This window comes from Argiope bruennichi, chromosome 5, assembly GCF_947563725.1.
Source record: "Argiope bruennichi chromosome 5, qqArgBrue1.1, whole genome shotgun sequence".
Lineage (NCBI taxonomy): Eukaryota > Metazoa > Arthropoda > Arachnida > Araneae > Araneidae > Argiope > Argiope bruennichi.
Genome location: NC_079155.1, coordinates 83,499,187 through 83,514,382, shown reverse-complemented (window position 1 = coordinate 83,514,382; position 15,196 = coordinate 83,499,187). Strand labels below are relative to the sequence as shown.

The window sequence follows — 15,196 nt, the reverse complement described above, 5'->3', positions numbered from 1 at the left end:
AAATATTTCTCTAGGTTCAGTCTTTTAACTTAAAAGGGCGTTTTAAAGTTAACTGATGAAATATAGAAATGTGCCTGTGCGGACCGCACAGCAAAGCGACTCTAATGAGTACAATAAGTACTGAATATAATGAAGAAATAGACAAACAAAAAATTTCCTAAATTGAAATTTTAAAAAGTAAAATATGTTCTGGAATATAATCTACCAATTTAAGTATTTTTGAAGAAAAATCCTTTTTCCATTTTGTTGAAAATTTAAAATCAAAAGTTTTAAATGCATTTTTCTCAAAATGTATTTTTTTCCCAAATTTTTCATTTTTTAAACATGATTATTTAAACACAAATAAAGATATCTGTCTGAAATTTGATATACATTTTGATCATAACATTGTTTAGAGTATGAATCAAAATATAAATGTAATGGTAAATCATTTTAAACATCTGCGTTTTGTAAGTATCGAAAAAAGAGCCATAAATTCTACAAAATTCTATGATTTTACTAAAATTCATATAATTTACAAGAATTTTGAGTTATTCTTAAACTTTTTTTGCATTCACTAGTCGAACCATCATGTTTATATACAGTTTCATATGCTATCTGGGTCACTTGTTTTTGATTGAGAGTGTTTTCCTCAATTTTTTCTCGATAAATATCATATGGAAATGAAAAAAAAAAAAAAATATTGCTTCAAAATATCATTAATTTAAGCAAAGCCTCAGAACGTATTTGAATTTTTTAACTATTAGACATAAAAGTGAGAAAAATTATGAATTTTTCATTGAATATCTTGAATACTAATCATACATTTCCTATTTTCTCCGTTTTATGTGCATGCAAACAGGCACTAATTAAGAAAAACTGCAATAGTTCTCTGACATGCTGATTGTCTGTGAGTGCTAAATATAGCATTATGAATCGAATTTTCTTGGAATATTTTTCATTAGTGTTTCTATAAAGTCCGTAACGAGAAAGTCCAGAGTTTTTCAATGAAGATCACTGCGTCTTTGTGGGAAAATGAGATAAACTTTCCACATTCTTCTCCATTACCGCTTAAATGGTCACCACATACTTTTATTAATTCATAAGTTGTGAATAATTCCGAACTCATGATTATTACATTTCGTAATACCCTGTTCTCCAATGAAAAACGAGCGCGAATGTTATCCTTTCGACTTTTGCACAAGTTAAGTCGAAGAGAACAGAGTATGCATTTTGGATTTTACCTCTTCCGACTGAATAAATTCTAAAACATTTGTACAATTTTAATGCTAAAACTGCATACTTGATTCATCGTGTTTTTCAATTATAGTGAATGTATATACATAGCCAGACATGTACACACATCTAATAACGGTTTTAGTCCAAAATGCGATGCAGATTAACTATTTGGGAGATAAAATAAAACTTTAAGCCACATTTCATTAATATACTTTTTGGTAAATGTTTTAGTCTAAAATGTGTCCGTGTTAACGAATAAATAGATATAAATCTAAAATTGATTTCTTGGATTTAAGAAGATCTAAATCGTAATGGTTTCTCAAAATCTTGAAGTCTAATTTTTTTTATTACATAAAAGTCTCTCTATCTGTATCTATATCTATTTGGAACAAAAAATTGTGATTAGCGTATATTAAAATGAAAATAGAACTTACGCCCATTTCTTCTAGATGATGCTTGGGACCGATCCCTGACAGCATGAGTAATTGGGCACTGTTGATGGACCCTCCAGAGACGATGATTTCTTTCCTGGCCTTCACGATGTACGTCATCTTGAGACGATCAAACTCGACGGCCCGTGCACGCTTGTGTCGGTCGATATGGATCTGGAAGTAAAGAAGTCGCGAGAGAATTGATAAAGTGCATAGAATGATAAAATGGATAGAGAGTACAATAACTTAGATAAGTGATGCCAAGAGGAAAAGAAAAACATAGCTAAATAACGTTGTAGGCATGCATCGTAATGGCATCAAGGCAGTACCTGATGGAAATATCTGTATATTTTGTTGAACTAAAAAGGGAGATAACAGGATTGCTTATAGAACAGAATTTCTTAAGTTTTGTAAAGGAGTAATTTAGAAACGGAACTAATCCAAGGATCGATGGCTTTATAAAAATATATTATAGATATCTTAGTGAAGAGTTTTAAAATTTATGTTTAGACAATACTTTGTTTATTTTAATATACTGGGGAAAAAATTTCAACTCCTTGTTTAATGAAGTGTCTTAAACAAATGTTAGATGATTTTGATATTAAAATCATCTAACATCTACATTTCTTTTAAAGTACGAAATTTTTTTTAAAACAATTCTAGCTCAGAAGCTCTAAATAAACTATTTATGTTTTACAAATTAAAACACGCAAAGTCTAATTTTCATTAAAGAAAAGCAAATTTTGTATAAAACTGGGTTTTTTTTTCCTTATTTCCGAGCACTTCTTAACCAAACCATGGGCTAACCATACCTAACCTAACCTAACATGGGCTTCTTAACCTAACCTTTGGGAGGATGCCAATTTTACTAACATCCGTACCCTTCCATCACCAGAGCTTCAAATCTTAGTAAAATTTGAGATGAGAATTTAAGGATGGGGAAAGGCGGGGGGGGGGTTCTTCCCTCATGCCTCCGAATAAATAAAAACTATCTTCGATTTCCGACTTGATTATGCGAACATTAATTATTACCATTTCGACATATTTTCGTAAGCATACTTCAGCTTACTTTCATCATAGAAAACTCGTCATTTTCTTAAATGCAAAGCATAGACCGTTTTTTCCTAAATACTTATAGATTAGAGTGGCAAACCGACAGAAAGAATGAACTGTTTTGAAACTACTTAATGTTTCAACAGAATACTATCCGAATAATAATATACCTTAGAAGATATGAATTTTTGTCGTTCCATCCTTCAAAAATAGGGCCAGTGAAATTTTTTCAGAAATCTTTTTTAATAGTTTATGGACAATTTTTTTGTAATGAACTATACAATCATCAATTAACTAAGCGTGGCAAAGCGCCCAATTTAAGAATATTTTTATAGGTATATGTTTTAATAGGAAAAATATTCTAAATGGCATAAGGAATTATACTTTTAAATTGTTATAATATATGTACCTCAGATTAAAAAAAAATTACAGGACTTAAATTTTTATACAGGTTTACTCTCCTTCTATCCATATTTAATAAAATATTCTTGACGAAACAATAATTTACAGAAATTAAAAAGTCAGTCCACCTGAGATAATTTTCAGGGAAAATATCGAAATAAAAATTACTTCGGTTGAAGTCATTTTAGTTATAAAAAATTCATCTAATGATCTGAAATCAAGTAACTTTTGAATAATTCGGTTATGCATCGTCGGTGAATAAAATGTTTGACAATGACATAAACAAGGAAATGTTTTAATAAATTATTCATGCATGCTTATTTTAAGAAGAAAAGGATTCACGTATTCACATTTGTGAAAATACAACAGAAATAAAATTTGGTAACCAATGACACAATTTTATTCATAATAAATAACTATTGTTCGTAAGCTAAATTAACCTTTAAATTAATATATGCTTTTCATCGACGATTAAAATTTTTGATATTGATACAAACAAGGAAATAAATTTTAAGAAGCAATTCATTCACATTAATTATTTTTTAAAGAAATGAATAGCTTTCCTGTATCAGCAATTTGAAAAAAAATGGAGGAAAAATCATATAATTTTATTCATAAAAAGTTCATAAACTTTTCCAAAACTAAGAAATGTTTGATTAGTATGACTGATTAAAAATTTTTGCAATAATGAAAGCAAAAAATATTTTTAGAAAATTAATGCAAAACAATCAATTTTTAATTTTTTATAAGAATTTAGATACTTGATTCAATATTTGCATTCGGGAAAAGGCATCATTAGCAAAACTTTGTGTGAGATCGGTTTACATTTTGGAAATAAGAAAATCCTTTGTTTCCGTTTAAAAAATACTGTAAACAATTCTTAGTAAAAAACAACCACTTATGCGAGATCGTACAACTGCATTATGTCTTTTTTTCACACTTTAAAGTCCATACTAAAAATCTTCTCTTTCTCGAAAAGTTTAAAAGAAATGCATTACCACAGACATCATTATTTTTCCAATTGGTCGTATTGAATGAATTATCTTTATCTCCTAGATATATATATATCCTTATGGACACTTTTATAATATTTTCATGTTTGGTACGTTTCTGTGGGACGATTTTCATTTTTACAAGTTTTTAAAGAATAATTTGAAATATGAAATTCCCCGTTTTTTAGAGAAAGAAAAGAAAATTATCTCTGTCGTGCTATCTGATAAATAAACTAATTGCAACAGAAATTTATTAGTTTATAAATATTTTCTTGAGTTCACCAAGTGAAAATAATTATGTTGTGAAACCAAAAAACCTTTGCCTTTCTATTGCGCCCATATTCTGTAATCTCTATCACTTATTGTAAAAAAACGATGTTCTTCAAGTAAAATAAGATCAAATTTTATACATTTCGTAAGATTTTAATGGTTCTAAAATTCATTTCAATATCGTATTGTACCAATAACAGAAACGTATGTATAAATAAATTAATGATGTTTATGTCGTGAAATGAATAGGTCATATTTTTATTTCCGAATGGAATATTTCAAAATTGCTATAAAAAGCATGTCGAGGGAGGCTCAAATATGTGGTAGGAAAATAACAAATGTTAAATCTAATTCTTTGAAGAATCTACATGATCTAGAGGCATGCGTCTTTTTACATCTTTCGAAGGTTTTTGGTGAAGCAGAGATGGATAGAGAGAGACAATTTCTGGCTTATTTATCGTCTGCAATCATCTGCTTAAGATGATTTAAATTATACACACAGTTTAACAATTTAATTTCAGCTCAATCTTAAATCTTGTGATTATCTAAGTTTACATAATAAATGAAGATGTCGATTTGTTCAAGAATATTGAAACAAATTAAATGCATTTCCTTCCTGAGATTGACATTAATTTCAACTCTTTATCAATAAATTGTGAATATAAAAGTTTTTATATCAATAAAATTTTAGAGTTTATATATATTAACGTTTCATTTTGAAACAACACGAGGATTATATTGTGATGATCCTCATAATTTCGTATTCTGATAAAAAGACAAAGACAAAACCTGATCTTGGAACCACTGTCTTAACATCCACAGCACGCCTAATACTAGTCGTATCATTAACAACACAATTATCGGGTATCAAGCTAGAATCTTTAGTAAAATACGGTCTGGAACTGCCCTCTTCTGGTGCTGTGGTATAGTTTCACGAAACCAATGGGGGTGATATAAAATTTTAGAAATTTTGATTATGTAACTTTTATTTTTGTTGCTACAATCCTAGATGATGAAGCTTTGTTAAACCGATGCCATGAATCTAAAAACCTCCAAAAAGTCGATGAAATAAAATCGGTTCCTTTAAAACGCTATCTTTGGTGAAACAAAACCAATCAACAATGTGGAAGTGAGAGGTTTGGTCATTTTTACACCAATGGCATTCCGGAAAGAGCTTCCGGCCTATCTGGGAAGTAAGTGAATTGGTATGTCCATTAATAAATCGTAAGAAAGTCGTTGGTAGCTTTTATATAAATTTACTCTTGAACTGAAGAACTTCAACCAGGGTCTCTATCAAAGCACCATGCACTGCTGGATGAAGCTTTCCAAAGCTTAATTTATTTCAGTTTTTAATTGCGGAGATTGTAGAGCACATAAGTATTGTCACGTAGAACTATAGCATAGAACTCAATGACACACACAAGAAGTAGAGCTAGGGCACCTCGAAATGAGGATGAGATGCTTCCGGCATGGTGGTTGGATCTCGCCACCCTGGAGGGTACACTAATAGGTGGGGGATCTGGCTCCTCCCATCGATGACGGGACGTACTTCCTTCGGGGAGGGTTGTACCGTGGCCGGTGACGGCCCTTAGGACTCAACCACAGTTCCCGCCAATTGCTGTTGCGGCGGTCCGGTCATTCAGTTCTATGGTTTAAATCCGTGTGCCTTAGGGCGGGTCGGAGCGTTAGATGGTTATTAACTCAATTCTGAACTGAGAATACAGTGACTGATAAATCCTCTGCTTTTATATTAGCAGGGAAAGTTCCAGAATACTATTCTGGAGACAGTAAGAAAAGTCCAGAACACTTGTCCGGTAAACTAAAGAAATGTCCAGTATCTTCTGGAACATGAAATAAAGGAAAAACATAAAATCAAGTAATTAAATATTTACACATATTGTGAATCCCATCGTCTCTAGCAGGTTCGAACTCAAGGCCTCTTGATTATGAGACCAGTGCCATGACCATTCGGCCATGGAGATTCGACTGTCTTTCTTCAATGAGGCAGTATTTTGTCACTATCTATGTTTTCAGCAAAAGCAGTTTTGGCCAAAGAGTCAGCTAGCTCAGTTCCCTTCAGTCCGATTTAGAACCAGATTCATTAAAAGCAGTTTTGTGAAAATTTATTGCTATATTTATAAATTTTATCTGAAAGGCTGAAATTTAATAACCTATATTCTTTGAAGTACAAAAAAAAACAAGCACTTACCTTCGTTGCATAGGCATAAGTTACTATGTCTAAATTTTTTCTTTTCTTCACAGGTTGCAGAAATGCTTTAGAAGTACTACAGCGTGCTCCTCGCCGTATCGTGCCTTGGGGTATAAGTACACCTAAAATGAATCAGTGATCAGTATAACAGTTTCAGAATCTTTATTTCAGTGAAATATAAATTATATATATATTTGGAAGACTTCTTTTATAATAAAAAGCATTTAAGGAAAAAAATACACTTTATCCTTAGTTTACACATTATTTAAATTCCACGATATTGGTATAGCATACAAATACAATATGTACAAACTAGAAAATTAAATTTAAGATGATCGCCCAATGCAAGAATTAAGAATAAGTCGCTTGAAAATAAAATCATAATAAATATCAGTGATTTTATTCGCTTTCATAATAAATATCAGTGAAATTCTTAATTAAATGAAAAAAAGTTATGCGGCAATCTTTCTTTGCTGTTTGAACCGATGCACGTTTTCCCAGGTCTTTTAAACACAAATTAGAAAACAGCAACAACAATTTATGATTCAAAACTATGTTGTTAATTCATAATTGATTAGTTGATTAATTCATAATAATGCTTTTTTCTCAGATAGCACAACCTGTTGCACAATTTTGTCCAATATTATGTGATATTATAATATATTATCCAATATTCTATACTATTATACAGTAATGCAAATATTGTTTGATATCATATAATATTTTAAAATATATGTGTTCTACTAGGGTTGAGTATTTGCAAAAAATAACTTAAAAACAGGATACACTAACTATTGATTCGTATGTGTCTGCTAAATGCATTGTATACTTATTTTCTAAGTGAAATCTAGATATGAATTAGATGATTTCAGTTTGCAAGACAGTTGGGTGGAGCAGTGTATCCGTAATTGAAGGCAGTGCAATCATATTCATTGTACAATAAGTTGCACATCATGCTTAGTTGGTAAGACATTTGTTTAAAATCATTGGGAACTTGAGGTTAAGTTTGTAAAATACATTTTGCAGGGGTCACTGAAACACGATTGCATTATTTTTCAACAAGGAAGTACAAGATTATGTTTTTAAACGCCGTTACAGCTAAAAGAATGGCCGGCATTTCAAAAGTTATTTCACAGGGCATTAAGAACAGCTGTTCCAGAATAGCCTCCTGCAGATTTACCTAAAATCCGGCCACGCCTTTAAAAGTGTAGGAACGACAAAGGCCTACATAATGGTGGTGTTCTACACAAAGTTCATCTCGTTCGAATTGAATTAGTTCCCCTGTCAGCGGCCATCCAGAATCATTTGATTGTGCCTCATGCATAATGCACAAGAACAAATATGACGAACGAATCTAAATGAATGCGTGAATTCTCGACCAAAGTCTTGTTGTAATTTGTAATTCATCTATGAAATTTTATCTCAGCTTTTTCAGCGAGTTGCTAAAATGTTTTAAATAAATGATCCTATTTGGAATAAAAGTCAGGCATACATCTTATGGTTATGGTAAAATTGATTTTAAGAATATGGAATTCAAACTGCATATATAAATCTTAGTATTTTTTGGTTTTCTAATTTTTAAGTTTTTCTAAAAAGTTTCTAAAAAGCCTTCTTTTTTAGTTCTACTTCATCTACTTAAAAATAATTTTAAAAATTTTAAAAGGAAATTAAGTTTAAAGAATTAGGTTATCAATTAAAAAGAATTCTTTTCAATATCATATAAGGAATTTTTGCTCTTGGCAATAATAAAAATCCCGAATTGCAAACAATCAAGAATTTAAAAATAAGTCAATAAAAACACTCTTCAACTTCAACTTCATGTCTTTAAAAGAATTTTTTATAAAATTAAATAAAATTTGATGTCAGAATTTTCAAAGACTATGAATAATAACTTATGAGTTTCTGTTTCAAAAAGGATGAAAATATTCTTTGAACTTTCTCCTTTCAAAAAATACAACTGGCTTCAGAATAAAACTCCTTAATATAATCGTCAATTGATAATAAAATTTAACGCCTTCAAAATTTTCTATGTCATTCCTTATTTCTTCAAGGATAATTGATGTATTATTAGCTTCTATGGGGAGTCTACGTATATCTCTAAATTTATCTATCAAGAGCGTTAGTCAAATTTTAAAACTTTTATTTGCTACAAACACACTTTGTACATTAACTCTCGCTTCTGTGTTGAGTTTTCACCATGAATTAATAAATATAATTTAATTACTATAAGTTCGTTTTTTAAATAATATTTCCTTGTGAACTTGGAGTTCTGATTAACAAGAATAATTTTATATAAAACCAAGGTACTACCCTTAACTTAATTACCTATCAGTTCTAAAACTCTAGTAAATTAATTGCATTACAATCCAGTGATATATGCATTTATTTAACCTTCTATTAAACTAAAAAGATTTTTAAAAATCTTTCTTTTAATCATTGTTTTAAGAAAAAATTGTCACATTTATACTTTTTAGGCTGAATTCCAATCTATCATCGAATTTTAAGTACAAGTTAATAATTTTAAATGCCACTTTTTTGAAATTAGTAAATAATTTTAAATGACATTTTTATAATGACATTTTTTGAAATTTCATTATAACACTTCAAGAGTTATTCAATTTATAACATTGCCTTTTTATTCTCACACAGCATAACTTGTTGCGTAATATTGTATGATATTATATTCTACAATATTGTTTATTATTATATAATATAATACTGTATAATATATGTGTACTGCTAGATTATGAGTGTTTACAGAAAAATAATTTAAAGACAACATGTACTAAATGTCGATTCCTTTATTCTCTTGTATACATTGTATATTTATATAACTTTATTATGGAATCACGGATGTAATAATATCATTTCACACACACACACACACACACACACACACACACACACACACACACACACACACACACACACCCTTAAAGGAGTATAGTGTAAGCCACCACGTCTATTTAACCCTTCTTTGCCTGATTTTTTTCTTTTTTTTGTGTGTGAAATAAATCAGCGTGATAGAATTCATGTTCTAGATTAAGGGGAAAATGTTTAAAAAATCCTAGTATAAGTATATAATATACAATAATTAAAAAAAAGACAGTATGATGGAAGTATCCATCATCATACAAATTTACATGTTAAACTCAGTACAAAATTTTCAATGTCCCTGCCTTCTAAATTTTTTCACTCATTATCGCTTTTATTAGCAAAAACTCTCAGATTAGTTATGAAAAAATGTTCAAGAAATCGCACGTTTCTTCCAACCACAACAAAGAGCGGAATGACAGGTTCAAAGACGTTATAATGATTGTGGCATTTGGTTTTTTTTTCATAGCTACTTTTCTTATTACGCAATAGTCCTGAAAAAAGTTGCCAACAACAACCGATTTACAGTACACCTGCTTTGAGTACAATTTTTTGTTCACTAAATGTTATGATAGAAATTTCCATCATCATGTAAAGAAGAGTTTATATATAGTAAAATGTAACTACTTCAACATAAAGATTAAATTCAACTAATTATCCTTGAATTTCAATCAAGCAAAATACCTAATTGAATTCACGCTTATCGCCAAGTAACGCATGGAAAACCTAAAAAGTGTAAAACATGTTTATGTTTCAGGTTCATTAATTCCTCTTGTTTTCCAGCCCCTGAAATTGGCGTTCTGTAGAGCGCAACAGCGAGCAGCACACTCACCTGTTTGTTGCGGCCCGTTGATGTCGACATTTTGATATCCCAGGTGCATACCGGCTTCCACGAAAGCAAAGGCCAAGGGCGTCGCGTATGATGGGGAGGTTACGGTCAGGTAGCCGCCGGTAGCGTGGTAACCTGCGGAGAAATGAAAACATGCAAAGGAACAGGAAGATTTTTTAAAGTGAAAATGCGAATCAATCTTTTTCTTTGAATCAATTATCTTCTTGAAATTCACTGTGCAAAAGTAAGTGAAACTGTAATTTTGAATCGAAAAAAAATCTGCTGAAGCCAGATATTGTTAATGGAAAACTTAGCCATGGTATACATGGTTTACAAAGTATGTTATGTAATTATCTGACATAAATTATGTACATTAGAATTCATATTTATAATTTTTAATCATATTCGCATAACTTTCATTCACATAGATTAACATCCTGTTTAAGTACTACCTGATGCCAATTATAGAACGAACGTCGCAATTTCGGACAATAGTTTAGAATGATCTCTCAGCTGCTACTGCCCCCCCTCAAGGTCACGTTTCTTTACAATTATTAATTACACAATAATTATGGTAGAATCTTGATTATTTGAATCTTGGTCTCTATGAATTGATATCTTGTTAATCGAACTGATTTCGAAAATTAGACTGTGTTTTTTATTGAGTCAGTTTCTCGATATAGAAACTTGAAAACCCACAAACGTCCAGCATACCTGGATGAGTAGATTATATTAACAGTGTTCTAATAATAAGTTGTACCAGTACCAGTTATTGTGATATTATTCGCTCATCAATTTATTATACAAATTGAGTGAGAACATAGAAAGAAAATGTTCCATTCAGATTAACATTTGTTTTATAATATTTGTTTTTACACAAAAAGTATTTACTGAGTACAGAACATTAAATAGTGATGCTCTATAATAATAATCCGAGTTAACACCTTCTTCAAAATGATGATCTCACTGTTAAGATGCACTAATCATCCGTTACAAAAAAAGAAAAAAAAATCACAAAAAATATAAATGCATTTTTTTATAAAATTCTAAAAATGATTACAAAATTAATAATTATTATTTTTTAGCTTTAAATATTATATTTCATTGAACATACATTTTACTACTATTATTTAATAAAATTATATTTTATTGTAAATTTATAAAGTTATTAAAAGTCCCAATTTTATAAGAAAAATATTAATAAGGCAGTTTCTTTTTTTAACACTTCTGTATTGGATTTGACGTTTTCAAACCCGGTTTTAAAAAGCCGGTTTTTTAAAGTAAATTTCTCACATTCGAAAACCGGTTTTTAAATTAAGAAAACCGGTTTAAAGAATTTATATTATGTAAAAATTAATTTTGAACTTATTTGATTTGTTATTCATTCTATGCAACGGGCAGCAAACACATTTTTTCAACGTTGCAAGTTGCACTGCACAGTTGCGCCTCGAATTCGTCAATTTGTGTTTTTCATGGACATCCCTTTTCACTTTTTTTCTAGGTGAAACAAAAGTTTGATAAAGTTCATCTCTTGCTTCACGTCGGATGTTTTGTCTATCGGTATGAAGTCGGTGCTAATAGAAACCTCAGCAATTTGACTGGCTCGTTTCGAAGAACGTGTGAAAGGAATAAGTAATTCCCCGTTTTCTGCTTCTTGATCACAGTATTTAATGATATCATATAAAATTTTCTTCGTACCACGCCTGAAAGCTTTTTTACAACACTTGAACTAGCCATATCAATACGGAATATTCAGTTAAAATAAAATGCTGTCAGAAATGACATAACACTCACATACACGTGAAAAAAAAATAGAACTAAAAAAGTATCTAATTCGAGAAATCCGAGGTCAAATGTGCTTCATCGTATCGCGTCTCACCCCTTAATGAAATGGAATTGTCGAAATGTGGTCTCAGAATCCGATTCGCCTCGAATCACGACAGATTTGCTTAATATTGTGAAGGTGTAAACAGGAAACAAAAATATAAAGTTGTTATATTTGTTAAAAATAACGTAAGTATGTTTATATTTTCTATTTTAATATTTAAATTTTATTATATAAATTTCTTCTATCAAAGATTAGTGTAAAATAAGAAGTTCTGGCTTCTGTTTAATGGAACTTTAAATAAAACACAGGGTGTTAAAATATTTCATATTTTCTTTGGCAACGTTTTAACAAATGTCTTTAGCAAGCATCGGAATTAAATTAAAAAGTGTTTTTTTTTTTCAAAATTCCTTGAAAATGTGTAGATTAGATTATTTTAAATTGCATTAATATTAATAGTTAAAATAATAAAATTGTAAAATAAATGTCAAAAATATTTATTCAATAACTTTAATTTCATTTTTAGATAAAAATGAGTAAGTCGGAAGTTTGGGATAGTTTCAAAAAGTTCGGGATGGACAAGGCAATCTGAAATCATTGTAATAAAATGTTGAGCTGCAAAGGGTCATCTACGAGCAATCTACATAATCATTTGAAAGCAGGTCATAAAATAATTGTCGGAAATAATATAATTGTTTACTTTCTTGAAGATCCTGAAGAAAAACTTACAAATCCAAAGACACTGATAGCTGAATTTTCATTATTTCAACAATCGAATAAAAGAACAAAAAACTTAGATTTGTAATTTGATGCCAAACTCAGTAACTAGTGAACGAGTATTTTCAATTTCAAGCAATATTCTGTCCAAAATAAGAACGAAACTTAGCCACCGTTCAGTGGATATTTTATGTTTTTTTAAAATCCTATTTCCTTAGGAGAAATTAAAATTCGTCAAAATAATATAAATATTATTTGAAATTTTTGTTTGAGTTTTCGTTATTTTGTGTAAGTAATATGTATATGTAATCTTTAATTTTGTTTTTTATATTTTGACTTTGATATTGATTCCGTTTTTTTTTTGTTATTTTATATAAATAAAAATAAAATTTAAAAAAAAATAGAACAGGGAAAAATATTTTATTTTTTTCCCTATTCATTTTTTTGACAAAAATTCGAAAACCAGCTATAACCGGTTTTTTTTGGAAGTATCGAATTTGAAAACCGGTTTTTCAAAAAGTCGGTTTTTGTATAAACCCTACTTCTGTAGTATTGTGAGCAAATTCCGTGTATTTTTATGACAGACAACAGCCAATAAACATACAGGAAATTTCCTTCTATTGAGTAGAAAATATTTTTTGAGAAAAGAAAAAGCCTCAAGTAAATTAAGTAACATTATATGCTGCGCTTACTACATATGGAAAAATTCACTAATATCCTACATTAATTAAAGCACGCACATTCTTCTTCTTATATCTGCCATCGTTGGGCAATTCAAGTCGAAAAAAAATAACTTTCCACTACTAGCACTTTGAAATGCTTTACTTTCAAGAGTAAAGCATTTCATTTTTTATAACAATGAAAGCTTTTAATAGGTTTGAAGGACGAATCTGAAAGTAGCCATTCTCTAAATCCATCGTAATGACCTTGTGTTACAACCTATTAAATAGTTTCTCAGAACTCTTAGGTATTGAAGTAGTTATCTAATTTGTAGAAGCATACATTTATGAGGTCAAAAGAAAAATAAAGCTTTGCTGTTATGAAATTTGGATGAACTGAAAGTTTGAGGCTCTAGATTTCTTATAAGATGAGATTCAATGTGCTGTTATGTTTCAAATCGTATCACTTTGCTACATTTTTACTACTTAGCCAGCCGTCTTTAGAGATCAACTGATTAATTAAAACTAAAAGCTTCACAAAAAAAAAATCAATCGATTTTTTTTGTTCTCAACTGAAATTCAATGTCTTCTTCAGCAAAATATTTTAAACTTTCAATTTTGATAATTATGTAATTAGTGCTATTTTAGAAATCACACACAATTATGCACATTTTGCTTTTACATTTCTTTAATATTCTGCCTTGTTTAATTTTGAACGGGAAGTGATTAAATTCAAATGATCCAATAAATTTATTTCTTAATCTAAATATATTCCTGATAAATATAAGTGAAAAATATATTGTGATTCTACAGAATATGTTACATCCTTTACATAATATCTCAGAGGATTATTGAATAAAAATTTGTTTGATTGAACAAAAAATTTTATTAAAACAAAAAAAAAGTCAAACTAAGAGAGTGATGATATATTGGAAAGTGAAAGCACTGTTTAATAAAGCACGAAATTAAATAGAACCCTTTATTTCTTACTTTTGAAGTTAATCCTTAACTGCAAATGCAATAAAATATGAAAAAAAAATATTAACAGTATACTTTAATCAGAAATCTACTCACTATGCATAAAAAATAACTCTAATCTTTATATCTTAATCAAGAGGATAGGAAGTTTATTTGGAAATAGTGCAGGATGAAATAATTAAAGCAATAACGAAAATGGGAAGTTTCTTTTTTTTTTTAATCAAAAATAAAATGTATTGTTTTAGTTATTCAAAAATATTTTAAAAATTAATTTAGATAAAAATGTGTATGCAATTAAATTGGTATAAATGAAAAGAATTTTTTAAGGTAGTATAAATGCTTTTCGTGCTTTAATAAATTCAGAGATTATGATGGATAAAAATCAAAACATCATTTAATTTTTAACTGATTGAAATATACTAGTTCATTTTTTAAAAATCTTTCTGAGGTCCACATTTTGTTCTCCTAAATATATCAGTGCTAAATACGGCAGTTCTAAATCTAATATTTTATCTTAACCCTTTAAAGGGCCATTATTTTCTAGTCATATTATGTTAAAATATTTTTAGGCTTGAAATTAGAATAAGAAAAAGGATTCATTTAGCTTATTATATAAATTTAATTTGGTTCATTAATAATTAAGTAACAAATCAAGACTCATCATTTTGTCTGAAATAAAGAACTGAAGCATCTAAGTTTCTGTCTTTCTAAAAAAATTTGTCAGAACTTATGCCAACCT

The 15,196-nt window shown here is 29.3% G+C and overlaps 1 protein-coding gene across 1 annotated transcript in view; it reads right to left on the bottom strand.

The window, feature by feature from the left end:
* LOC129969378 (glucose dehydrogenase [FAD, quinone]-like) overlaps nt 1–15,196 on the bottom strand; it is a 107,784-nt gene that overhangs the window by 20,185 nt on the left and 72,403 nt on the right. The window contains exons 4-6 of the mRNA XM_056083932.1: nt 10,282–10,413; nt 6,576–6,697; nt 1,653–1,823 (exon numbers count right to left, since the gene is read on the bottom strand). Of these exons, the coding sequence (XP_055939907.1) occupies nt 1,653–1,823; nt 6,576–6,697; nt 10,282–10,413 (425 nt within the window). The remainder of the gene's footprint in view (nt 1–1,652; nt 1,824–6,575; nt 6,698–10,281; nt 10,414–15,196) is intronic.